The sequence below is a fragment of the Vidua chalybeata genome, chromosome 12, assembly GCF_026979565.1.
Source record: "Vidua chalybeata isolate OUT-0048 chromosome 12, bVidCha1 merged haplotype, whole genome shotgun sequence".
Classification (NCBI taxonomy): Eukaryota; Metazoa; Chordata; class Aves; order Passeriformes; family Viduidae; genus Vidua; species Vidua chalybeata.
In genome coordinates this window covers 2,017,697-2,045,336 of record NC_071541.1, presented here as the reverse complement: position 1 = coordinate 2,045,336, position 27,640 = coordinate 2,017,697, and the positions used below count along the sequence as shown (strand labels likewise).

General features: G+C 46.5%; 1 protein-coding gene across 2 annotated transcripts in view; it reads left to right on the top strand.

Moving 5' to 3' along the window:
* Positions 1-27,640, top strand: part of LOC128794219 (contactin-4) — a 284,248-nt gene that overhangs the window by 243,877 nt on the left and 12,731 nt on the right. For both annotated transcript variants that reach the window (XM_053953926.1, XM_053953927.1), the window contains 3 exons: positions 8,807-8,934; positions 25,466-25,641; positions 26,658-26,778. In XM_053953926.1, coding sequence (XP_053809901.1) covers positions 8,807-8,934; positions 25,466-25,641; positions 26,658-26,778 — 425 coding nt within the window. The remainder of the gene's footprint in view (positions 1-8,806; positions 8,935-25,465; positions 25,642-26,657; positions 26,779-27,640) is intronic.

Below are 27,640 nucleotides of genomic sequence, written 5' to 3'. Positions count from 1 at the left end.
GCACACCCTGCAGCCACGGCTTCCCAAAGAAATGCCTGGCATCAGCCTCCTGAATGCACTTTGGAATTGATGTGTAGCTTCCTGCTTGTCCTCCAGCTGAAGAAAGCAGCGATAGTGATTTTAGTATGTCTGTAGCATTTCGAAGGAAAAAATTATTATCAGATGTTTCTTCTCTTGGGTGTTTTTATGGTGAAGAGCAAGCAGGCAATGATTTTACAGTTAGGGCCACACGCTGAGATGCACTTTTAGAATCCAAGGAAACCATTACATGTCTAAAGGGGAAGAAGGTTTTCTAATGAACATTTCAGACTTGGTGATATTTTTGATGGCTATTCAAACATCATTTTGAAGTGATGTAAATGTGTCCTTGGCTCTCACAAACCTGTTAATGTCCATTACAAGCCGAGTGCGTAATTTCTCTTTGTACTTTGGGCATTTTTTGTTGGAACCAGAGGGAAAGATGTGTTATCTTTGAAAGGCTGTGCCTTTGGGCTTGAATTCGGGTGGTATCAGCTGGAACAAATAAGCTGAGAATGCATTTGCTGCCTCTGCTCTGATCTCACGAACGCTCCCAGAAACGCTTTGTGTCAGCAGCTGATGCACTGAAAATCTTGCATGGATCTTTTTTTTCTCATAAGAGAATAATTTTTACGAGCTCCAGTGGAGTCCCCTTTGATTGTTATGTTCTACAAACCTCCACAGTGTTTGCTGTAGGTAGAGAGTGGTGGCTTGTCCTTTTCAGGAAGGCGTTGTTGGCGTGGGTGGCTGGACGCTGCGCTCCAAACGCGATTCCTGGGATTTCCACTGTCCCTCTCCATGGACTAGAAGCCATTTCATTCCCATGCCTTGGGCTATAGCCAGTGCCCTGGAAGAATGAGCACAGCAAGTATTTCACTGAACATTAGACAGAGTGAAAGCAGGGGTGGCTTTGCAGCCCCTGCTGCTGCCCAGACAGGATTTTCCTCGCTTGGCGAGCGCAGGAGGACGCGTGTGGAGAGCTGTGTCTCTGCTGGCTAATTGTGCACAAAGGGAGGGTTCAGCTTCTCATGAGGTGCTTTTCAGTTTGCTTCACCCCTCCACTGCCACCAGAAGAGCCAGTCCAGGTCCTGAGCCTTTTGTTTGGAGTGTGGAGCGTGCCTGTCCCTCACGGTGCCATCACAGCGTTCGTGGTTTATCGGTCAGCTTTGTCTGCAAAATAAACTGCCAGCTGGAGGGGCTGTGTCAAAAGGGCCACTTCCCTGGGGGATGGTCTTCATTTCCCACCCAAATCAGTGGAAAATTGGCTCTTTGCACCATCAGACCCTTCTGGACTTGCAGAATCTTCCCGTATCAAATTGTCACTGCCTCACATCTCAGGAATGAAAGCTGTTGTAAAAACAAAGCTTTCCTTTGCTTTACTCAAATCTGCTTGCTCAAATATTTATTTTGATGGCATGGGCTTTCTGACTGTATTTATTTTAATTTTGTGTGTAGTAAAAAAAAAAAAAAAAAAAAAGTGCTTGGAGAGAGAAGGCAAAAATGTTTCTATTATTTGAAATTCTCCACAGCCCCCTCGCTCCCTTCAGGGTCCCTCACAGTTCTTGTGTTTGGTTTTCATTTGTTTCCTCCCGTTACCAGCATCTCTTAAGAAAGATATTTTCCAGAGAACTGTTCTTCTTAGATAACCTAGGGATATTGTTGTATTTGAATTATAACTCCAGGCATCTCTGAACAATTTACATGAAGTCTCTAATAGCTGTAAATGCTCCCTTCCTTTCCTCCTGCCTCCCTGCTCCATCAGGATGAGGTTCTGTCACTTCAGACTTGTCTTAAAAATGTACAGACCGAAGGGAAGATGATGACAAATCACAGCTTTTGTGTTTATAGATATTAATAATGGCTGGATGCAGCATTATTGCTTTGGACTGCTCCGTCACTGCAGATAAACAATTGGTGGAAAAAGAAAATTGTGGGCAAATGTAGGATGCCAACTCCATGGCTGCTTTAAGCTGATGCTGAATTCAGCAGTGGTGTGCTGTTGGATATTTCCAAAGAGGCCACTACTATAATATCAAAACTGGTTATCTGTGCAAAAGATGTTCTATTTTTTCTTTCTCTTTAGAATATTGTTTACAGGTTTTTATGATAAGTCAGTACTAAAAGAGGGAGAGTGACTTTTTCCACGGACAGACAATGCCAGGACAAGGGGGAATGGCTTCCCACACTGGGAAGTGGGAGATGTTCTACTGAACTTGATGCAACAGGATTTTACCTCAGTCTATTTAGAGCAAATATAGTTCTTACCCGAAAATTAATTATAGGGGGGCTGCTGTTAAGAGGCCTGTCAGTTGTCATGGATAAGGCAGGAGTTATCTACTGCTGCCTTCACTGAGAGAGAGACATGCACTAAATTAAATGGGCTTTGACGGAGGCTCTAAATTATCTCAGACTCTTCTGTGAACCATGAAAAGACAGGTCCTTACAGACAAATAAACACTGGAGCAGCTCTGGGGGTTGGGTGAGGCGCAGCTAGCAGGGCAAGAAGGTGCAGGTGTGCAGGAGGCTGCGTGCACAGCAGGAGAGCCCACTCAGCTGGGAGTTTAGATGGAAATCAAATGGAAAACTCGTGGTGCTCCAGCACATGGGATCATCCTGCCTTTCCCTTGGATTTACCCTGACAGCTGTAGAACAGACCCAGCCTGTCCTCTCCTTGCTCAGGTTGTTGTTCTGAGCCCTCAGGCTGTGCTGATGTCCCACCCTGGTGGTGGTGTGGACACCATCCCTTTCTCCTCCCAGTTCAGAAACATCTGGAGAGCCAGGACGAGGATGAAGCCCCAGCCTGGAAAGCCCTGCCTGCTTAGGGGGATGCTGAGGGTTTGGGCTGGCGTTGGTGAAGGGTGGGAAGTCCCAGTGACATGACAGTGAGCTGGGTGGGGTTTAGGGTCAGGGCTCTCTTCCCCCGTGCACCATCAGAGCTGTGAGCCCCAGGAGCCTGGCTTTGACCTCGGGGTGTTTTAATGGAGATGAAGGTAGGGAACAGAAAGCTCTGACCTGGCTGTTAGTTATTTATGCAACACAAAGGTTGGAGCCACACCTGGGGACAGCATCCCAGGGCCATAGGGGTCATTACCTGTGGACTATACCCTGAACCAGCCCGTTCTTCAAGTGATGAGCAGGTACTCGTGAGCTGTGTCTCTGATTTTGGGTGGGCTGTGCTCTGAGCAGTAAAACCTGTGAGGTTTTACTTCACTGTTTACCCAAAATAGCCTAATGGCCGGTACCACATCCATGAGATCATTTTAATAACCCCCATTGCATGGCAAGCATTATTTAAAAGGTGATGAACAGCTACAAAGATGTCTGATAGAAATAGAAATAATTTGATAAATAATGCAATTGCCCGGAGTTGTGGCATGAGGCAAAGTTGCTGTTAGGCTAAAAATTGCTCTAGATATTCCTGCCAAGGAACTCTGGGAAAAGAGGGAACAAATACACTGCTGAGACTGCAGTCAGGGCTGCCTGGTGCTTCTGCTTTCTTCTCTGCTTCCAGCCCCCCAGCCCAGGCACGGGCAGCGAGGATAACAATAGGCCATTCATCATGTCAGCTGAAATACACTGTTTTTCACAGGTACATTTAACCTAAATCCTCTCTCAGAAGACAGATTATCTCTTAGAAGAACTCTGGCACCAGTGTCTCTTTTCAATAGCCACGTCACCACTGCCACAAAGGCTGTACACGAAGGGATCAATGGTAGTTTTATCTGAAATTGCACTCAGTGTGTGTTTCTTCCAGCTGACATTCATTTAAATGCTTGCTCTAAGACATCTTTTCTCCCTGTAATAGAAAAAGGATCGGACATCCTAAGCATTGTTTCGCGGGGGAAAAAATATTTAAAATATTCACTTGGCTAAGCATGAAATATTTCAGCTGCGTGTGTTTAATCAAGAGTGAAAGCAAGGGTAGTTATGCTTGTATTTCATAAATTAAAATGCTAAAATGATTAGATAAGAAAACAAAATACCTTATTCCATTGCAGCAGTGCTAATGGAACCATTTGAGTGAGGAGGGGGGTAAAAAAGCAAGAAGTCACTTTGTCATTCTGAGCACTTTTGCTCGGAAGAAGCACGGAGCTTCCGCAGCGCCGGGGTTGAGCCGTGTCCCTCGGGACGGGGACGCACGCCCAGGCTGCCATATGCACTGCATTTGTACTCCATTCATATTCCATTCCACGTGTTTCCACCTGCTGAACAGAAAAATAGAGGGCAAGCTGTGAGGAATACATTGAGGGATGCCTGCCGTGCCACCTGGCTGTGCAGCTCCCCGGCGGCGCTGCGGGATTGGGGAATCATTCCTGCTGGGAAGGTCTGGCCTGGCCCTGCTCCTCACCCTGCACACGTGAGCTCCAAGCACCCCTGGCCCTGCAGTGCTGCTGCTTTGCTCCTGGAGCCACAGGGGTTTTCTTAATTAAACTCCAGAGCAAGATGTTCCGGTGGATGCACTAAGGCTGGGATTTTGAGGTCTGCTTTCTGCCAAAGCTGAGCAGCACACGTTTTGGGAGATGCAGGTGAAGCAGCCAAGCACCCAGAGGTGAGATTTCCATGGAGGTGCTTACTGACACTCAGGTTTATGATGTGCTCCAGGACTTGGGCAGATCTCCTGATTTCCTCTATCCTTTCTATTCCAAGTAAAGGCTTGATCTCATTTTCACAAAGTCGGTGATAAAACTCTTCCCGAGTCGACAGGACAATTTCTATCTCTAAATGCATATGTTGCTGCCTGAGGAATATTTATCTGCTCCTGGGAATGCTGCCCAGCAGTGGGGAGTGCTGCAGTGGGCTCCGTGAATCACACCTGGGGTGGAGGTAACACTCTTGCTGCTGGGGATTTACAGATCTGGCAGGGGGATCATGGGCTGGGAATAAGCACCAACAGATCAGAGCCCGGGGATTCTGCACTGCTCTTCCTCCTGGCACTGCTCCAGGTGTGCCTGAGCTATCCCATCCATCTCCAGCTGCTCCTGGAGACTCGGGGCTGCACTGAGCACAGAGGGCTGTGACCCCTCTGGGATGGATATCCCAGCCAGCCCTGTCCTCCAGCACTGGGAGCCTTCGTCCCCTTGTGCCTGCCCTTGTCCCAGGAGCTGCCCCGGGAGCTCTGTCGGCTCCTTTAGGGTGCTGCCAAGTGTCCCGCGATCTCTCCCATTTGCTGCTGCAGCGGCAGAATGGAAATGGCTGAGGAAGGCTGGGGAGGGATGTTTGCAGCATTTCTAAAGGTCCTTTGTCCCCAGAAGAGTTTTGATCAAAGCACTGACACGGTCAGCTCTTGCTGCAGTAGAACACAATGCTTCAGTTTAGGAAACAAGCAATGCTTTTATCTCCTAATCTCAGACCTGTCTTTGCTCTCTGTGAACCTGAAATCTCCAGCTGACAGCACAGACCCCCAGATTCTCTCTTACAAATGCTGTGTTTAAGATAGATGACTTTTCTTCCTATAAGGATGCTAAACTATCTTAAATTGTCTTCTTTCTTTTTATTTTTTTTTCCAGATGGATATTTTTATCTTCTTTGATTTTTCTCTGCTTAGCAGTGACGTTAGCAGCAGAACAGTTCATTAACCTGTGCAAGAAGAGATTTATATTTTTATTTATTGTTACCACTGCTGTTAGTAGAGTCAGGGAACCCAGAACATTTAATAGCAAATCAGTAGCTCCTTTTTTGAGTTTGTAGTGGTTTGAAGAGGTGCAGCAGCCAACACTTTGTTTGATGTGCGTGTTTATGGGAAATGTGGTTTGTTTTTATGTCTTCCCAGGCATCTGGTTAGAAAAAATTTGGAGGGTGTATTTCAGAGGAGAGAGCACACCGAGCAGTGCTTCATTCACTTTGAACTTTGTGTCTTGGAAGAACTTTTTCACCCAAACTGCTGTAAGTTGTGGCTGAATTCGAGCCAATTAGCAGTTTGAGAACCTCAGTGGCCTGAAATGAGCCTCTCAACCCGTTTAATGCAGATAGGTCTGCAAAGAAAATTTGGGAATTAGCAATATCAGTGAGAGGCCTTCCTCCTTTCTCAACTAACTGCAACAAATTTCCAAGTGTTCAAATAATTATTTGTTAACTTTTGGCACATTGGATTCAGATTAGAGGACAAAACATTCACTGTAGAAAAGCAGCTTCAGCAAAAAGAGCCACATAACCATAAGGCCTCCTAATCAATGAGTCGCAGAGAGGTTTTAATGGTCTGATTTATTTGGAAAAAAATCAGTTAACTTGTACAGTTATCAGTCACTTTTAATGCTGCTGGTTTCCAGGAGTGTGGAGGGAGTTACTGAGAGACCAGATGAGAATTAAACATTCCTGGGGGCTCTCTGGGGAAGGGCTTTGGAGAACCCAGGGCAGGTCCCTCCTGAGCTCTTTGCAAACCTTCCTGGGGTTAAAGGATGTCCATGGGCTCAGGCTGTAAAGCCTGGGAGCACGGTCTCAGCTTAGGAAGGGAAGGAAATAAAGACAGCACAGGCTCCCTGAGGTGTGCCAGAGCTGGATTGTCTGTCCTGATCCAAAGGTGTCCCCAGGGCTTTCCAGTCCTCATCAGCTAAAAACCAGTCTGACACTGGGCATAAAGACAACTGAGAAGGAAACCAATGGCAGGAGAAAGACAGAGACAGAAAAGGCATTAGAATTTGAAATTAAATCCAGCCTCATCAACAGACACAATTAAAATGATCCATGGAAGAGATTAGCCAGTAAATAGCTTTCAGCCATATGGCTGAAAATAAAGCGTAAATAACCAAAAATAAAACCTCGACTGTACAGAAGTGATCTAAAACCCCACTTGTTCTGCATTTCCTGGGGTGGCAGAAGCATGGAGGGAGGGAGGGAGGGAGGGGAGGAGGGCAGAGCCTGGTGGGGCAGTGCTGGAGCGCCGTGGTCCTCCTTGAGCTGGAGCACAACGCTGAGCTTGTCCCGGTGTACATTGATTGGAATTTTAGTGCTTGCCAAGGGCACCTTCAGCTTTCAGGAAGGCCCCGTTGTTCCTGAAGATCTGGAATTGATAAGAGCAGCAAATAATTCCTGGGGAGCTGCTGGTGCTTCCCAGCTCCTGCTGGAGGCCAGCGTGGCCACTCCAGCCCGGGTTTGATGCAGCACGAGCACTGATCTGTGCCCACGGAGTGCTGGAGATGAGAGACCCTCTCTCCACTGCTCCCTTCCAATTACTGAGCTGCAGCCACTGCCACAGAAGCAAACCCGTGGCACTGGAGTCCCTCAGAAATAAATGACAGCAGTGAGCGTTACTGACTGCAGCAATTTGGAGACCATGAGCCAGCTGAGAGGCTCCTATTAATGTCACTGCTGCTGATGGGTGAAATATCAGCCCTGTCCCTGCTCTCTGCCAGCTGTCCTGTGGCTTTTGGGCTGCTGCAGGGGCAGGTCAGGCAGAGGTGAGCCAGGACAGAGATGGGTGACTGCTCTCAGAGCATCCTGTGCCATCTTCCTCCTCCTCCTCGCTTGGCACAGCCACTCACACTGTGCCATTTGTGGAAGCAGGGCTGCGAGTGGGGGCTCTGTAGCCCACCAAGAGTGGCAAAGGGGACCCTCAGCAGCTCCCTGGGCGAGCTGAGGCCTCCTGGGCATCACTGGACACCTTGCCCAGCCCTGTGGCTGCAGCTGGCAGGAGCCAGGGAGCCCCAGGGCGCTTGAGTTTGTGCCCTGGCTCAGGCTGGGCCTTTGTTCAGCTGTCCCAGGGCTGTCCCAAGGCTCCAGGTGATTCCCTAAAGCCTCCCCAGGAGGGAAGTGCCTCCTGAGCCCTCCTGCAGTGGTGCCGCTGCTGTTGCTGAGGTTCTTTCCTCCTGATTTCTCAGCCCACTTGTGCAGAGCTCTGTTGGCATTAAGGATGCAGGAAGGCTTCTTCGTTTCAGTGAAACTGGGAAATAATTGAGCAGGACAAGGCGGGAATTAATACAAGATTTTCCATGCAGCTCTGCAAGTGGATGAAGGTGAGAAAGCAGAATGTGCTGCAGGACGTGATTCTGGGGAGGCAAAAATGTTGTGAAAAGAGGTGATTTTAGGGTGGGAGAAAGGTTTTTCTGAGTCTCCTCAGGTGATGCCTCCACAGGGCAGAAGTCATTCATGTTCCAATGGGATTTACTGGGCAAAATCAGGTTTTCTGTGTTCACCGACTTAGAGCAGAAAAAATAACAACCATAACAGGAGGCAAAGCTCAGTGAGAGAACAGGGGGAACGTGAAGTGCTCCTGTGCAATAGGAGGGGGTGGGGAATCGCCCAGGAATTAACATTCCATCCTCACCTGCCTGCTGCCCTGGAGAGACTGCAGGAAAACCCCTGTTCAGGTGGGGAACGTGCCGGTGAGCAGAGCACGGGAGTGAGACAGGACATTGCAACCCGCAGATGAACCCCTGAGTTTACCCGAGTGACACACAGGCAGAGAGGTGGTGCCCTGAGTGAAAACCCACCATCCTGCTGGGAAACCCCGGGAATGAAACGCATCTGCCCTGCCCCGCGAGGCAGCGAGCGCCAGGGCTCCGCGTGCCGCAGGGGCTGTCATGGAGAGAGGGCTGAGCATCAAAGCACAGCCCGTGGAAAACCTGCCACGAGCTGCTGGTGTGTAAATGAAAGCTGCCCTGCAGTGAAGACACGGAGAACTCGCGTAAATGACGCGTTCGGTGTTTGCGAAGCGCGCCCGCAGAGACGCGCGGCAGCTCGGCCCCCCGCGCGGGGCAGGGCTGCACCATCCACAACTGGTGCACGCTCCAAAGGGCTTTATGGAGGCTTCAGAGAAAGGGAAATAAAGCTCCCGTGTCTGCTGTCTTTGCAGAATCACTGTTTTGGATGACGGGAGCCTGCGGATCGTCAACGTCACCAAGTCGGACGCGGGAAGTTACACCTGCGTGGCCACCAACCACTTTGGGACAGCGAGCAGCACGGGCAGCCTGGTGGTGAAAGGTGACTAAAACCATTCTTCTTGTGGCTGGCTGGGGCACAAACTCCCTTTTCTTTCCATTATTCCTCCTCCAGGGCCGAATTTCAGCATTTCAGGTATTCCGAGTGTTTTTTCGCGTTCTGTCAAATGTTGTTTTCAAAAGTAAAAGCTGTAGTTTGACCAAGATATTTAGAGGAATAATCTGACAAAGTTATTTAAAGGAATAATTTGATAAACAATGAGAAGAACTGATAAATGTGTGGAATTAATTTTTGCCCCTGCTGATGAGTAGTCCAGTGTCTGATTAAATATTATAGGCCATGAACATACAGATTATTACCCTTACACTCACTCTCTATCTCCTTCTTATTTGGGGAAAAAGCTATATTGGATAGCAAATCAAGAAACATTGATTACAAAGTGATAAATCTATCAAAAAGCTCTAATGCTGTCAGTTTTAATTCTCCCACACATTTGCAGTGATGGATCACACTCAGTTAGATTCTCTCCTTGTCAACTGTGTCTGTGGTATACAGAAAATATGTTAAATGTTTCAATGTGGGTTTTAATCCATGTTTTTTATCGTTGGAACATATCCAGAGGTCCCTTCTAACCCCAACCAGCCTGGGATTTTCTGAACCTTGTAGGGAAGCATGTGGACCCCAACAATTCTTCAAGTTTGGGGTTGTTTTGAGTCCTTTGTGTGGCATTTGCCCACATTGGTCCCTGAAAACAAGAGCAGAGACAAGTCAAGACCAGAGCTAGGTCTCTGTAAGAGCTGATTCTCTTTTTTCCTAATCTGGGTTGTCCTAAGAGGCATCTGCAGCAAACAACCAGGAAAGGGCTGCTCAGAGATAAAAGATTTTATCCATTATCAAAATTATGGAAGGGACCTTAAAGCCCATCCTATCCCACCCCCTGCTATGGGCAGGGACACCTTCACTATCCCAGAGTGTTCCAAGCCCTGTCCAGCCTGTCCTTGAACACTTCCAGGGATCCAGGGGCATTCCCTGGGCAGCCTGTGATCAGCTTCTGTCTGTCCCGGAGCAAAACTGGGGAGCAAAATGGAAAATCCAGCCCCAATCCCCCTTCCCCAGGGACAGCAGCAGGGTGGGGTTCCAGCCCCAATCCTTTCCCCAGGGACAGCAGCAGGGTGGGGTTCCAGCCCCAATCCCCCTTCCCCAGGGACAGCAGCAGGGTGGGGTTCCAGCCCCAATCCCCCTTCCCCAGGGACAGCAGCAGGGTGGGGTTCCAGCCCCAATCCCCCTTCCCCAGGGACAGCAGCAGGGTGGGGTTCCAGCCCCAATCCCCCTTCCCCAGGGACAGCAGCAGGGTGGGGTTCCAGCCCCAATCCCTTCCCCAGGGACAGCAGCAGGGTGGGGTTCCAGCCCCAATCCCTTCCCCAGGGATAGCAGCAGGGTGGGGTTCCAGCCCCAATCCCCCTTCCCCAGGGACAGCAGCAGGGTGGGGTTCCAGCCCCAATCCGCCTTCCCCAGGGACAGCAGCAGGGTGGGGTTCCAGCCCCAATCCCCCTTCCCCAGGGACAGCAGCAGGGTGGGGTTCCAGCCCCAATCCCCCTTTCCCAGGGACAGCAGCAGGGTGGGGTTCCAGCCCCAATCCCCCTTCCCCAGGGACAGCAGCAGGGTGGGGTTCCAGCTGTCCAGCTCCAGCTTGGCCACATCTGGGGCTGTCCTGTTTTTCCACGTGCTGCAGGACCCCAGGGGGAGAATCAGGAGCTGCAGTTCAGGGACAGCTTCTCCCACCAGCAAAAAAGCCAATTGTTGGAAGCAGGAGTGACTGGGTTCTGCTATTCCAGAGTCATGGTTTTGTAGCTCCTGGCTTATCCTTCCTCCCTCCCAGGGCACAAGGAACATCCTGCAACTCTCAGGAAAACCTCGGCATTATTGTACCTGATCTCTGCCTTCCTGTGCTCCACAAATCACTCTTCTTCACACTGAGGTGATAAAGGATTAGTGAGGGCTCTTTCCCCCTCAGTGCTCTGTTTTGACTCCATTCCATTTGCATTAATGGCAGCGACACATGTGCACGAAGCAGAGAATAAACTCTTTAGCCCGAGATGTGGATATTAACAGCAAACTGAGAAATGCAATTTCGAAGTCTGGCCCATAAAAAGTATAAAAGAGCAGAAACTATTCTGAACTCCAAATGAACTGTGTAAAATATTGTATTATAAAGTGAAATGCTTGAGTTTCTCTGCCCTAAGTAAAACACGTGTGAGGTTGGACAGAAATATGAGTGAATTCCTTTTTTGAACTCAGTTTTGTGGTGTACAAAAAGACTAATTTAACAGCTGATGTGGTTTTTGACCTTAAGATATGCTTGCATTCTTTTCTAACTCCTCTTATGTCATTGAGTAAAAAACTGTGAAGGTCAAGACACTTTTTCTAACCTTCCTGTGTTCTTCCGTTAATATTGCAGGCTATCCTTATTTTTTTTTTTTTTTAAATTTCCTTTCTCAGGGAGAGATGCCTACAGTGTCAGAGACAGTGCAGGCAAGGATGGGAGGAGGAGGGGAACATGTTACACCAGGAGCAAGGAGCTTAAAATAACTCCCTGGCAAACAACCAGCGAGAGATGAATAAATATTCATTTTATGCATGAGTAGACAGTTTAAAAAATATCAAATCCTGACAGGTGCCCATAGGGCTGGGTATTAACATTCTGTTGTCAGGCTGGGTGAACCCCAGTGGTTTTCTGAACCAGTGCAGTTGTGCTTTGGGTTTGTTCTGTTGGCTGGTGCTAAATGAGAACCTCTTGGCCTCCAAGACCTGAAATCTTAGAAACTTGCTTGTACAGTCTGACCTTTAAATTAAAAAGCAGGATCGAGTTTGTAAGGCTGGAGAAGCAGCTCCTTCTAAGGCAGCGTTCAGAGCTCTGTAAAACATGGTGTGTGTTTCCATGTATTATAGAAATATTAATTTTCCATCTTGTTCCCTCAATTCTTCCTGTACTCGAGGCTAAATGTTCAATTCTTGCAACACACAGAAAGATTAGAGGCTCTCTGAGTAGCGGGGGATTAAATGACAAACAGAGCAAACAGGCAGAGCCTGTACAATATGAGTTTATTTGTATTTAATGCAGCGAGATCAACAGGCTGATACAGGAGCAGGGAACTGATTGCAAGGCGTTGCAATAAAGGCTGTGGATGTGGGAAGCAGCAGGAGAGGCTCCTGGGCTGATACCCCAGCTGCAGCAGGAGTGGCACCCACGTGGGGTGGGTGTGGGGGCAGCATCCCAAACCAGCTGGTGAGGGGGTGCAGCTGATGCTGCTGTGCCAGCCCTGCTCCTCCCAGGGGGTGAGAAGGTCCTTGGCATGCAGGACGTGTCCCCAGCAGACACATGAAATGGCTTTTGTGTCAGCCTTGCTCTGGGGACACTGGAGGTGGTCCCAGTGCTGGCACCCATTCCCAAACACCTGCGTTGGGCTCAGCTGGAAATCCAGAGCTAAAGACATAGATTTAAAGAAATCTAGCTTTAAAGACATAGATTTAAAGAAATCTAGCTCTAAAGACATAGATTTAAATACATTTCCATTGAAATTGATCTCGGAATGCTTGGTAGAGTTGGTGCCTGCCTGCTCCCCTTGGGGAGTGCAGCAATTCTGGTCACGTTGGTGCATCCCTGACAAGGGCAGCTTCCAATGGCTTTATTTGCCTCTTTAATTATGATGCACCTTTAACATTTTCCTGCTGCTGTGAGCTCCTCTCATTTGGGCTGTCACGGGAGGGCTCAAGGCAGTAAAAGCAGGAGAACTTTACTGGCTGGAATCTGTATCACTTTAGCAGGAAAAGAACACACAGATAATGTCAGGAGGTTATTCTTTCCTCACGCTTGAATAGACTGATAGTCTTGATTTTGTCCAGCACAGTGATTCAAATTATTTCATATAAAATAGCCCATTTTTCATTCCCAGCCTATTCCTCTGTGTGAACGTTGAAGTGCTGCATTGCAGTTAAAATTGATTAAATGCTGTAAATTCTGTCCCATTATCGAGTTACTTTTCAGAGACTTCAGATGTTGCTGCCTTTAAACCTGGAATTCTTGCTGTGTTTGTTCCAGTCCTTTGGGACACAGCATTTGCCTTCTGCAGAAAGTGGCAGTGGGATGTCATGGTCCCCTCTTGCCACCTGTGGTTGTCTCTGTTTGATCAGAATAGAAACTTCATTGTTTGGAATTTGTGTTGTGCATGCCTCGTGTCTGTGGGCTTTGGTTTAGGTTTTGGGGGTTTTTAATCAGTGAATTCCAGTAAATGTGAATTCTACCAACTGTTCTCAGCCCTGTTGAGTTTGAAGTGACTTTGGAGTAACTGGGATATCAATCCTTGGAGCAGGGATTTAACTTTTTCCCCAAGAGGAAGAATAAACCACACATTAAGATGCTGAGGGTTTTTTTTTAACATGAACCAAGGGAAAATTACAGCAGCTACTGAAATCTACTGACCTGTTTCAGCACTGTCCACATTCCCAGGAGCCCTCTCCAGACCTCTCTGATTTTTCCCCCTTTGCTGCTGCTTTGCTCCTGTGGAAGAGCTGGCCCAGGAAGGTGCTGCAGGCATTTTCCATCCCACACATCCATGTTCTGGGTTTAGTGCTTGCTCATTTTGCAACACGAGTGGCCCCTGAGCTCTGCCTTCTTCCTGCAGTGTTTAAGGTCATGCAAATTCTTTTTTTTTTTTTTTTCTCCACATTCATGTTGGTTATGCCTCAGGCCTTAAAAAAGGGACCTGGATAAGTGATACCAGCTGTTGAAAGCACAAAATATAATTTAAAAAGAGAGGAAGAGTTTGAAGGAATAATCCAGGAGCAGCACTGGAGGGTTGTCCACATTTTCTGGGCTGTTTATAATTTTCCTGGATAGCACATGAAGTTTGTGTTCAGCTGGTTTCAACTCTGAAACCATCAAAAGAAGTTTCCTTATTCTTAAATTTTGTTTTAGCATTTGCTGAACACAATTTTTATATGTAGTTCAGCCATGAATGAATATTCCTTATCAGGTCTAATACTTTTAAAAAAAAAATTTCATGGAGGAAAAGTCAATTTAGAGTATGAACTTGTACTCCAGAATCTCTAAATCAGGGATTTGCAGGCAAAAAAGGCTCAGAGAGTGCCATGGAGTTATGCAGGCTCTGATTTATTCATGAGAACATGTTATGTATGCTCATGTTTAAGAAATAAAACTTATTTCTAAGTTAGGGAAAACCTTTCTTGACTTCTGAGTCACAACCAGCAGCGAAGGCTTGATTTCCACAATTGACAAGGAAAGCCATAATCTTTGCCCGTGAAATTGCAAAGGAAAACTTTCCTCTCTAATTGGACTATTTCCAGTGACACCAATTATTTCTAGGACACAATTAAGGCTCTTTTGCTGGGTTTAAGTGAAATGATGACCCAGAGCACTGCGTGAAAGGCAGGATTATAAAGGAGAGAGCCGTGCCTGCAGCACGCCTGCCCCTCCCTCCCTCAGCCCTGGCAGCCCCAGTGTTGAGCTGCACTTTGCTGCATCTCCTTAACTTCTTAACTTCTTCTTCCCTGGCTGGGAAATCCTGGAGCAGAGGCTGAGGATGGGGCTGGAATCCAGCAGCTACCTCAGGCTCCTTGCAGCCTGCAAGAGCTCTTCTGCATACGGCACTTGGAACACGAGGTTTAATCAAGGGTTTTAGACTTGGAGGCAACTTCCCTGTCCATTGCAGCTGCCAGGGTTGCTGTGTGGTGCTGACCCCCATCCCCCTGTGCAGCTGTGAGGGGCTCAGGTTGAGTTTCAGCACTGGCAGGTGCATCCCCCCCCCACCCCCCCAAGCTTGTTACACCTAGGGCTGGTAAAGTCTGGTTTTCCTCCCAGCCCCGTTCAGGTGAGGACCTGAGGTCATCAGAACAATCAGGTCAGCCCCAGAGCGCCCCAAGGAAGATGAGATTGTTGTGAATAATGTCAGCACCCCTGTTTTTCTGACAGTTAACTGAAGCAAAAAGGTTGTGATTGTTCTGAGGTGACAGAAGTGGCAGAATGAGAAGCAGATGCTTCGTGTGCTGTTGAGCTTTCCCCAAAGCCTCCCCTCCCTGGGCTGCTCAGAGGCAGGTTTGGCTTCTGATTTCCTGAATGTGAACTTGTCAAACACAACTGATCCCTGCTCTGTGGCAGGGACAGGACCCAGGGAGTGGCTGGAGCTGTGTCAGGGGAATTTAGGTTGGATTTTAGGGAAAGGTTCTTCCCCCAGAGGGTGCCCAGGCTCCCAGGGAATGGGCACAGAGGCTGCCAGAGCTCCAGGAGGGTTTGGAAAACCCTCCCAGGGATGCCCAGGGTGGCATTTGGGGTGTCTGTGCAGGGCCAGGAGCTGGATTTGATGATCCTTGTGGGTCCCTTCAGCTCAGGGTGTTCCATGGTTCTGTGATTCCACACCCGCTGTGATCTGTGAGCAGGGAAGGGTCGGTGACACCCTGAGGATGAGGATGATGCTGAGGGTCAGAGTGAGCAGCCGTGGCCCATTTGGGGACAAGTTCTATCACAGGTTTGTGGCCAAACATTGGAGCAGGCTCGAATCACAGAACTGTGAGTGAACAGCACAGCGAGAGCTCTCATTTTCGTACAGGGGAAAGAAAAAAACTCAGTCAGCTGCAAAGGACAAAACCAGTGAGTGGCAGAGAAAGAGATGTAAATGAAATCAAATCCAGTAATAAAATCAAACACCAGTGGGCTGCTCTTAGGGCTGCCTGAATGAAGTCAGTTCAGAGTTTCTTTTTCTCTTGTAAGCAGTTACTGCTCATAACAAATAAAACTTGTAAACATAACACAAGTGTTAAGCTTCATTAAATTTGCAGCAGACAATTAATTTTTTTTTTTCAGGCAATTCAGAGGTTCTTCTGTAGTACTGATTTAGTTTAATTGAACATATTACCACAAGCAGACAATAAGAAATATATTGAAGATATCCATCTGGCTCCCACTGCAAACCTCGTGTGTCGTTTGCTGGGGCTGTCACAGCCTTTACTAATTGCCTCATTTTGGCTCTTTCACAATCAGTGTGATTTAGCCATTAACATGATAGAAGTCATCTTGGTGAAGAGCTTGATATTAAAAAGCATAGATCTCCTGCCTTGCTCTGGTGCCAGTTGTGGACTAATCTCCAGCCTTATTGGAGTGATATTTTCCAAAGCAGGAATTCAAATGGATCGACTCCCACGGAGCAGCTTCTCCAGGTACTGTGTGCTTGGGGTGGAGGGGGTGCAGCTGTTTGAAAAGTTCCCTCTGGATTTGGGAAATGCTTCTCACCACCTTCTCCTTCCTCCTCGCTGTCCCTCCAAGCCCCAGCCAACCTTCAGGCACATCAAGGCTCTTAAAACTGATAATTGCTCAGGTAAATAATGGAATCAACACTACAGCAAGTGCTGGTGCTTATAGATACACCTGATTCAGCACATAAAGTGGAAAGAAATTGTATTTTTAGAAAAGTTCAACCATTGTGTCTGAATAACCTGTAGAGGGAAAAAAAAAAACCCAGTATTTTTGTTCTGTATTTTTATCTTAAACCCACAATGTATTGCAGGGTCAGCATTATTGCAACCTCTCCCACCACAGGAAAAAAAAAAAAAAAAAAAGGTAAGAATAATGCCTTTAAAAGCTCAACACTTTTATTTTAGGAATTTTTCTGGCCTCTCCCAAAAAAGCAGGCGGTTCAGGAGTTCTCCATCACCAGTAAGAGACTGGGTTGTTTGGCTCATCACTGAAGATCAGATCCATACATCAGCTGGGAGAGGAGACGACCTCTGGGTTAAACACAGACTCTTAATGAGACAAAAGCGGGTTAATTAACAGTTTTCATCAACTCGCTTCAATTTATTTTAACACGCCGCATTTCAGAAAGGTTAAAATATTTGTCAGTTTCTGAATACAAATGAAAGCCCAGTGTGGCTAAAACAAAGCCATAGATCACATTTAAATCCGAGTAAACGCAGTGTGTGTGAGTGAGTTTATGTGTGTGATTTGGCATAAATCATAATTAACAAATTATTTTGCAGTGAGGCCCTGGCACAGGGTGCCCAGAGAAGCTGTGGATGCTCCATCCCTGGAAGTGGATTGATTTTGCCAGAATTTACATTTGACTTTTTTTCTTTTTTTTTGCCAGAATTTACAGGATTTAATTTTAACTGCATTGCAGCACTTCAACGTTCACACAGAGGAACAGGCTGGGAATGAGAAATGTGCTATTTTATAAGAAATAATTTGAACCACTGTGCTGGACAAAATCAAGACCAGGGCCAGGCTGGACAGGGCTGGGAGCAAAGTGGGACAGTGGGAGGTGATCCCTTCCAACTCAGGCTATTCTCTTATGCCCAGCCCTGGTATTTGAGAGATCAGGGGCCGTATCTGAGCTCCTGCAGCTTTGTGTGCCTCTGCAGGGGAGTCAGCAGGAATTTCAGGCAGTGGAAGGTCTGTCTCCTTGAGCTTGAGCTCCGTGGAGCTCCTCTGGTTGGCAGAAAATGGAACGTGACACTTGCACTTAACATTTTAAGCTGTGCTTAGCGTTCTCCTCCTTGCTGAAGGAGATCCTGGCTCCCGAGCCTGCACTGTGCACTAAGGGATGAGTTTGGTGTTAATCCCTGAGGAGGGCACAGAGAGCTTGTCCTCCTTCCAAAGCATGCAGCGGAATGAGCTGCCAGGCAGGAGTTCCGTGGGAATCCCGCAAAGCCTGGGTGAATTAGGGTGATCCTCAAAGGGAAAGGAGTGAAACACAAAGCTGAGGTCGCTGTGGCACGAGGTGCTGCAGTGGCACTGGGGGAAGGTGTCCCCAAGCCACTTCTCCCCAGCGGTCAGGAATGCAGTGTGACTGGGATGGGGGAGATGATGATCTCCTTCAGGTGGGGATGAAGGAAGCAGTGTGGGAGAATCAAGAAAGGGAACTTTATACCCTTGAAATCAGTGACTCACAGCAGACTGGCCTGAGGGTGATGTTTTTAACATCAAAGAGACAGAGGAAGTGTTTAGAGAGCACATTTTTCTGTGGCAGGAGAAGTGTGAGAGTGTTGCAGGCAAGAATCTGGGACAGGGTTTGGGGAAATCCCAGTCCTGTTGTGCATTTTCTCAGGAGCACTTTTGGAAGCAGCTTAGCAGAGCCAAACACCCGAGGATTTGAGCTGATGGGAGTTGTTCTCCCCGAGCCTGGATTGCCAGCAGCTTACCCAGAGTTATTATCAGATAATTAAAGCCAGGGGGCACCCAGACAAAGCCTGGGACTGGCAGATCAGGGGGCATCTGCTGAACGAGAGGGAGAAGGTGCTTCAACATTTGGGACTCCTGCCACCTGAATTGCCTTTTTTTTTAGGCAAGATTATGAGCAGTCCCATCAGAGATCATATGGAGATCTTGTCTTTATCCCAAAATACCAATGTTGCTGACTCAGAAGCAGGTGGACTCTGAAATACGTGGAATTTTGTTGCTGAACTGACTTGCCATGGCTTGGGTTGGTTGTCTCTGTCTCTGTCAGTCACACACACACTTGAGTATGAATTTTGCTTCCATTTGAAGTTTTTAAGTGGGCCATGAAGAACCAATCCAATTTGTAGGGTTTAGCACTGTGTTTTCTTCCAGGTTTGTTGTGGATATATGTGAATACAGAGTTTATTTAGGAAATCAGCAGTATTTCAGCAGTGAAAATTTCGGTTCCCATCCTAGGGGCACAGCAAGAAGTCTCTGTAAAAATCCATTAGTCCTGGGAGCTAAACTGAGCAGTTGACAATGAAATCATTCCCTGCAGGAGAGAGCCACGAGTGGAAGTGTCTGGGAGAAAACTCCAGACCATGACTGACCCCAGCACTGAAACCAGGCTGAAAGGAGAGGTGGAGCTGCTGCTCCTCCACTTCCCTGTGTGTGGCTTTGCAGGCTGGATCATGATCCTGGCCTTGGAATTATTTACATATGAAAAACTCACGGCTAATTTGAGGCAAAATACCAGGGAACAAAATGTCAGGGACACTTTTTAATGATGCTCTGCTGGGAAGGTTTAGTCAGCAGAGGAGGCGCTGAGGATTTTGAGCGGGTTCTAATGAGGAATGGTCTTGGGGGTTGTTATTTTCATTTCACCTGTGCTCCTGCCCCTGACATCAGCACCAGGCAGCAAAGCAGGAGCAGAGCCCTCAGAAAGTGAGGTTTGTCTTCTCTCTGTGCCACTAATTAGAATGAGTCACTTCCTTAGGAGGGAGCACAGGGCACCGTGAGCCAATCTCATCTTCATCGGGAAGCAAATGAGACCTTTCTGGCCCAGGGAATTTGGTTGGGGTGTTCCTTTGGTTGGTTCTGCTTTCCCTGTCACGGGGTTTGTTCAGTAATGGGTGTTTGGGCGTCAGGCTTGCTCACGCTGCTGTGAGCAAGTAAAAGTTCATCTTAAATAAAAATAACTGCTGTGCACTGTGGTACAGGGAGACAAAACAGTTTCTAATGAAGGCCTGATCCATTTTATAGGCTGGGCAAATAAAGCAGCAGAGACTTTTAATGACTTGCTCAAGGTCAGACAGAAAGTGAGGAGGAAAACTCATTTTGTTCCCAATTACTCCAAGTCTGTGCCCACACTGGAGCAACCTTCCTCTTCATTTGGCACTCTTCCTCCTCTTTTGCTTATCTAATTCTCTTTTTTTGGTGGAATTGTTGAACTTAATTGTTCCCATCTGGCTGTGACTCGAAGTTCAGACTGGTGTTTGAGGGGCTGGGTCCCTGCTGTGCTCCCCATGGGCAGCTGGGACACACTCCCTGTGGGAACAGAGCTAAAATCACCCGCTGCTTTGGCTTTCTGTGCCTCCCTGGTGCCTGGCTCAGCTCCTTGGAACATCCTGAGGTTTGCAGCTGTTGTGCTTCCTTTGACTTTAACTGATCAGGTACTTTCTGATAATGTGTATTTGCCATGAGTTAAAAGAAAAAAATAATAGTAAAATAGAAATAAATAATAGAAATGGAAAAAAAAAAAAAGAAAAAATAGAATAGAATAGAAAATAATAATAGTAGAATAGAAAAAATAGAATAATAAAAAATAATAGTAGAAAACCAGTAAAACTTGTCCTGTTTTTAGGTGCTCCCCTCCAGTTCCCTTTCCACATGGGAACATGGGAAGATGAATGTCTTGGGCTTGATAAATGTCCTGAGCACCAAGCCTGGCTTATCCCAAGGCAGGGATGACACAGCCAAGCCTTGATCTGCATGACATTAAGGATGGTTAAGCTGTGGATCATTCCCTGGGAAGCTGGAAAGTCCAGCCAGGGATTTGCTGGCTGCTCCCTAAATTTGACAGCTCAAGAGGCATCTGCTCCTAATGACTCTTAATTTGGGATTTATTCTGGCACGACAGCTAATTCCAAACGCCTTGGTGCTGATGAGGAGGGTGGGTAACAGGCACAGAATTCGTGTGGGAAAGGCCTAAAATACACACTTGTGCCTTAAAAATGCAAAGACTGTGGCAGTCACTCTGTGATTTTGCAGTTTGAGTGCCTGGATGTTGTATTTCTGCTGCTCTGCTGCCTCCTGAAGTTTTGGATTTATGCTCATCACTATGAAAAACCTGTAAAAACACCACAAACAAACCAGCTCCAGAGGGTGAGCTGTTCCAGGGGGCAAAATGTTGTTGGGCACCGTGTCCATGGGCTCCGTGGAATTCCATCTGCACAATTCCCCTGGTTCAAGGAGAGCAGTGACTGATCCCTGAGTGGCTTGCAGTTTATCTCAGATGAGATGTGATTCCTGCTGTATGTGATTAACCTTCTCTGGCCATCATTTCTGCAATGACAGTAGATTATTCCATACTTGAAAAGCTGGCTATCAGCTCCTCACAATCGATAGCCCACAAAAGGTGACACCTTGAATTCCCCAGGTTAGCCACAAAGATTGTCACCAACGCCTGGATCGTTTGTCAGACAGAGATCTCACTTGAGGCAGCTCTGGAGTGAAGTGGGTTTTATTTTAGTCTGCAGAGCTGGAGAAGGATGTTTGAAGTTCCTGCTGTAATCAGGCTCTGTTGCATCCTGCTGCAAAGAGCAAGAACAAATTTCCCTGAGTGACAGATTTGATTGTCATCTCCAGAGCCCATTACATGTGATTTGCTTTGTGACAATTGTATGGAGAGAGCTTGATTTGATCAGATTGCATTGCACTGGGTAAAATGGAGGTTAAAGTGGAGCACTGGGTGCTCTCCTCACTCCCTGCACTCTCACTGGAGTGGATGTATTTTCAGATGTTTTGTCTTTGAATTTGCACTAATGGCACACCCTTCTCCAGCATCCCCCCCGTGCAGTTCCATTCTTAATGTGCTTTCAGATTTAAATTAGCCTTCATTTATTATTCAGCCACCCAAAAATGCAGATTGGGGTGTGCAGAATGCAATCCCCTGACTGAGCACCTGCTCCCTTCTGAGCACTGGGGGCATTCAATCCTGCCAGGGAGACTCTGCCATCAACCTTGGAGAGTTTTCCATCTGTGGGAAGGTCTTCAGGGCAGCTGGGGAGGAAACTGCTGCTCTTGGAAGGGACAGATCACAGGGAGCAACAGCCAAAGTCTCCTCTTACATCAACCTTGCCCATCCTCACAGAAAATTCCTGACAAAGGGGCTCGGGCTCCCAGCTAAAAGCAATCCCACGTGCCCACACTGCTGTGGGGAGATTTCAGCCAAACAAGTGGCAAGATAAGGATCCTCCTTCAGCAAAGCAATTTGGGAATGTCCTAAAGGCCCAGCTGAGCCCCGTGTGCTGCTGAATGGAGTTGTGCTCTCCCAGGAAAGGTCAGATGTTCCATCCCTGCCTCCCCTAATCCCTGCTGAATACAGGGCCATGGCTCACTGCGGAGATCGGCGCTGCCCGATGGCAGGGAAAGCTCTAATCACTAATCACAAATATTGCTGAAATCAGAGCTAAGTGACTTTAGTCCCAGGCCTAAAGCCCCTTTTCAAAACTGATAGTGTCTCCTTTTAATAGGATTATATTTTATTAGGCTGAACTGCCATAGTACCCACCAGAGGGTGGAAATGCTGCAGAATCTTCTGTTAAGAACGTGTGTAACAGCTGATTGCAGGGAAAAAAGGGATAAATTGGCATAAAAGCCAAGTGCCTGTTCCTGAAAGCATCTGTGTGACTCATCACAGCTCACAGGTGGGATATTTTAAAGGCCAAATACTGTAAATACTTAACCTTGTCCCCAGTTCTTTTTCATCTCCATTTTGGCCATGCCCCATGAAGTGCTCAGTCCATTCAGCTGCAATTTGCTCTGCTAATTCCTCTCTGTGTTCAGTCATTCACGGGGTTTTAATCTCTTTAATTCAGACTTGTATTTTCCTCTCTCCTGCACTCTTTTCCTCTTTCCTCTCTCTGATGACAGAGCACCCAAAGCTCCCAGAAGATTCACCAGTCAGGTCTCAGAGGCTTTTGACTTTATGGTCCTGAACAAATATTTCATTCACAAACAGAAAGAAAAAAAAAGAGAGCACATTTATGTATTTTCATGTATTGGACTGTGATTCTTTGGTTGCTCATAGAAACCACATCCTCCAGGATTGATTTTTATTATCTCCAGACATGATTTGCCTTGGAATCAATACAATAATGTAAAATGTCATTGCAAATAGAGGACATTGATCTGAGATGCATTTATTAACTCCTGCTGATAAAAGCCAAAATGGAATTGGTGAACATGCTGGTATTCCAAAAAAAAAAAAAAAAAAAAAGGAAAAATGAGTCCCAGATGCTCGAGTTAGAGTTCATCTACAAGAAAAACACATCTTGAAGTGTTGATCAGGAAATGGTTTATGCAGATAAGGAGAAACATATCTGGATCTTTAACACTGTAACACTAATCTGAGAGCATTAGGTAATTAGCTGGTTAATCAAACTGGAATTTGCTGCTGTGGTTTGCTCCAGCCGGGAGCTCTCGGGCTGCTCCGAGCCTCTGGAAAAACCATGGAAAACTGGGAAGAGCCGCCTCTGTCGCACAGAGAGCCTCCTGCGTGGAAGGCAGGCAGGGAAGGAGCTCTGCTGTTCCCGAGCCTTCAGTGACACCTACAGCCTGTCCCTGCCAGTGCCACATCCAGCCGCAGCACCCCGGGGATGCTCAGCTTGGATAGCAGGAGGAATTCCCCATGGAAAGGTTCCTCCAGCCCTGGCACAGCTGCCCAGAGGGATTTAACAGATGTGTGCACTTGGGGACAGGCGACAGTGGTGTGGAATGGTTGGGCTCGGTGGCCTTGAAAGATCTTTTCCAGCCTGAACGATTCCATGATTCCAGAATTCCCTGGAAGTTGCAGGTGTTTTTGGAAGCACAGTTCCTACAGCGCCTGCAGGAGCTGTGCTGAGCTGCTCTGGCCTCCAGCAAACACCCATTTCCTCTTACCATTTATGTAAATCCTAGAATTCTATTATATTTAACACTCTCTGTGTTTATGTAAACCTATAATGGTCTAACTATATAAACCTATAATAGTCTAACTATATTATAGAATATAAATATTCCATAAAGACTATTTAATATATATTAGATACAATTCTATACAATTACAATTCTATAAATGTAATTGTATAGAATTCTGGAATACAAATCACATACCGGAATTCTACATTCTAGAATCTCTCCCATATTCTAAAATTCTATACAATTACATCTTCTATATATTTATATTCTTTATATTCTTCATTCCTTTCATGTTTATAAACACCTCAGAAATACTTAATGTATTAAGTAATTGATTAATTAAGTGTCATAACAGTTGTTCTAAGAGTTCCTCTGCTTGGTCAGAAGTGAACACAAAACACAGATGAATTAAATTTGTTCAAGATAATACAGCCAAGTCCCTGAGGACCTGATCTGAAATCTCTACAGACAGCAACAAAATCTTTCTCAGCACCTCCTGCAGACTTCTGATAAGGCTGAAAATCCAGGAACAGCTTTGCATCCCCTGGATTTCCATGAGCAGTTCTGCCCAGTCCATATCTGTGCTGCTGTATCTTTATTATTTTAGCTGAGAATTAAGCAGTTGGGAAATAGGCTCAGGAAGAAGTTGTTAAGATTTTGTATTATTTTAGCAGGACAGCTGTGCAGAATAGATATTTTGGAATAAGCAAAAATATCTATCTCTGTATGATTTTCACACTTTTGGTCTCATTGTTAAGCAATACTTTTTCTCCTTTTCATTTCCTCTGAGGCCCTGTAGAAAAAAATTGCTGCATTTTTGTCAACAGAAATGGAAGAGAAATGTTAACTTTAGAGGCAGAGGGAATTCACGGGCACAGACGAGGAGCTGGAGTCTGCATAATGTGTCGTGGCTCATCTTTCTGTGCCACTCTGCTCACGCTGAGGTGAAAAATAGACAATTAAACCAGTGGGAAAGGAGCTGTGGAGCTCCAGCCGTGAGAAGGGGATCAGTTCTGGATGAGGGTGGAGCTGCTGCCTGTGTTTGACAGGGATCCTGCTACGTCACAGATCCAGCTTTGGGGCTTCCCTTTGGAAATGTCCTGGGTAGGGCACCCCCTTCTGCTTCAGCTCCCTGCAGTGCTCATCACATGGAGGGTTTGGGTTCCACGCTGTGCAAGGTGCTCTTGGTGTCACTGATCATTTATCTGTATTCTCTGTGGGGCTCTCCTTGCCCAAGGAAAGGGTTTGAGATGTGAAGCCATCTGTCGCCCTGTTCTTTTAAAAGTTTTAAAGTTCTTCTAAAGGTTTTCCATGCCTTCTGATGTTTACATATTTCTCCTGGAGTTCTCACACTGTTCATGTCAATAATGATTGTTTTGCATTCTTCTTTGTGGAGGGAGAGAATTGATGGATGTTGGTTTGACCACTGTGGTTGGAGAGGTGGCAATTTCATCCTCCAATCCACTGTCGCTTTTGGAACTCTATATATTGCAAGGTCAGAAAAAAAAAAGTTGCTTCTTTTTCTTCTTTTTGATTTTAGAGTGAGTGTGTGAGTTATTTTATGTCATAGTGCGACAGCCATCCATCAGAGAGCGTGGCCAGTTCTCAGTAAATATAATAACAATAATCTCAGCCTGATTTTCCTTGTATTTTCCTCTCTCCTGCCTTTTCTCCTGGTATTTTCCTCATACCTGGCCTTTCCAGGTATGGCCAGATCAAAAACTCCTGGTTTTAATAGATCCTTTTTATTTCAGTTTTGGAGATTTTACATTTAATTTAGGAGCAACAGAACAGTTTTTTGATAACCATGGTGAGCAATTTATGTGTGAAACAACTCTTTGAAGTGAGAAGATTCAAATAAGAGAATCTCTGATAGAAAGTTTTAATCGAGCCTTTGAGATCTGCTGCACTCTTTTCCAGCCTTTTCTTTTCTCCTTCATCATCAGGATGGTGCCTTGAAGGGGATTCTGGAGGGTTTATTAAGTGTTTTAATCCAACTAGAGAAAGGATAAACCCAAAGATGGAATAATTCACTTGTTGATTTAAGGACCTCCCTAAGGGATCACTGCTTAGGATCTCTCTCAGCCCTACAATGTCTCTGCCCCTCAGGAGAACAAGAATAATCTTTTTTTTTTTTTTCTTTTTCCCTTTCTTTGTTGTTTGTAGATCCAACCCGGGTCATGGTGTCCCCTTTCAGCATGGATGTCACAGTTGGAGAAAGCATTGTCCTGCCTTGTCAGGTGTCCCACGACCACTCCCTGGACATCGTGTTCACCTGGTCCTTCAATGGGCACCTGATAGACTTTGAGAAAGATGGGGATCACTTTGAAAGGGTTGGAGGGGTAAGTATTAAATCTGACAAAGTGGGTCACGCAGAAAAGGTTGCTAACAGAAGGAACTGGATGAAGGCAGCAAGAAAAAGGAGGAAAGAAATGGAAAATTTTCAGCAGAGGTAGAAAACTGGGAAAGGTGTTGCATGTTTCTCTGAGGGAGGTTTTAAAGAGCAACAAGTCTCAGGCATGGTGACAGTTCATGTTGACATTTGTCAGGAGTGAATTTAATGCTGAAAAGAAAAGGAGATACAATTTCCAAGCCTTGCTCTTATCCCTTAAAAAAAAATAATCATTAAAAGATGAACTCACAGATTGATGCACAGGGCTCACAGCAGCAGCCATGGCTTTTTGGGGTGACTGCTCCTGGTCTGGCCCACAGAGCTAAAATTACAAACTTCATTAATATTCCTCAGTCCCAAGGCCACAACCACGAGGTTTCCCTGAGATTTCCAATGCTTGTGTCTGGAGAGAAATTGAGAGAGATTCTCAGCACCCAATGCATCCAGAAACCTAATTAGTTCTATTCAACAGTTAATCAGACATGCACTTGGTGTTTGGAAAACAAATTACTGCTGCTGGTTGATGCAAGATTTCCTCAGAGAATGCTGTTCTCGTGATCTTTAGCACAAAAAGCCCTGAAACTACTGCTGGTGCCTCCAAATTTGGGCTGGGCTTCCCTTGCAGGAGAGATGGAGACACAACCTGGGCCTCTGGATGGCAGAGAGGGTAAAAATTGGATATCCAGAGAGAAAAAGGAGCAATCAGAGTGAACCTGTCCTGCATTTGTCACGTTGTTTTAATGGGGAAAGTGCTTAACAGCCCCCAGCCCTGCTCCTTGGAGGAGCCAGAATTTTAGGAATGCTCCCTCTCTTACTTTCCATCATTTCAACAGGCCATGGTTTGTATTGCTGATGTTTTCATCAGCCAGCCTAAAGTAAATCCATTAGTCACAGTGTCCTTCATGTGATAATGATGTTTAGGGCTCATTAAAAAGTAATTGTAACCACTTTTCCCTACTTTATCAGCAGGATTCAGCTGGTGATTTGATGATCAGGAGCATCCAGCTGAAGCACGCAGGGAAATACGTCTGCATGGTGCAAACAAGTGTGGACAAGCTCTCAGCTGCTGCAGACCTGATTGTAAGAGGTATTTGAATTTTGCTACTGTTGTTGGTGACGTTGTAGAATTTATTTTGGTTTTTTTCCCTGCCTTCTGCAATCCCTGGGCTCAGAGACAGCCCAGCCTCTTGTAATTAATCTGAGAAAAAAGCTCTGAGTGCACGCTGGGGGGCACAGCAGCAACCAGAGCATGTGAGGTGTTTCAGATGCTCCCAGAACAGACCCAGCCCACAGAGCCCTGGTACCTGTCCGTGTCCTGAAGGAACCCCCTGAGCTCCTTTGTGCCATGACCTGTGCAGCAGGAGCAGCATCCAGCTATTGGCAGCATTTCTGCCAAGCATCATTATCCTTTTTTAGAATAAACGTGATTTAGTGACTTCACTGATATATTGAGATCTCTTCATTACCACGCACAGGTGATGTGTGAGTTTGACTTTAACAGAGCTGTAATGAATTACCCTGAGTCTGTGTCCTTATGAGAAATATGATTTATATTTTCCTGCTTGTTAACTTTGGGGAAGGCAAACTTGGGTGCTGCTCTGTCCCTGCTACCCTTGGTTCTCATACACAGGAGGAATATGAAATTCTCACAGGGAATTACCTTTGATGGTGATAAAAGTACTGATCTTGTCACTCCCTAAAAACACCATGGGTGTTAAAACATTGGCACAGGTGCCCAGAGCAGCTGGGGCTGCCCCAGATCCCTGGCAGTGCCCAAGGCCAGGCTGGACACCAGGGCTGGGAGCACCTGGGATGATGGAAGGTGTCCCTGCCATGGCAGGGGTGGGACAGGATGGGACTGAAGGTCCCTTCCACCCCAATCCCTTCTGTGACTCTCAGAGACGGGAGCAGACTGAGCCTGGGGCACCACTCGGGCAGCAGTGGCCATG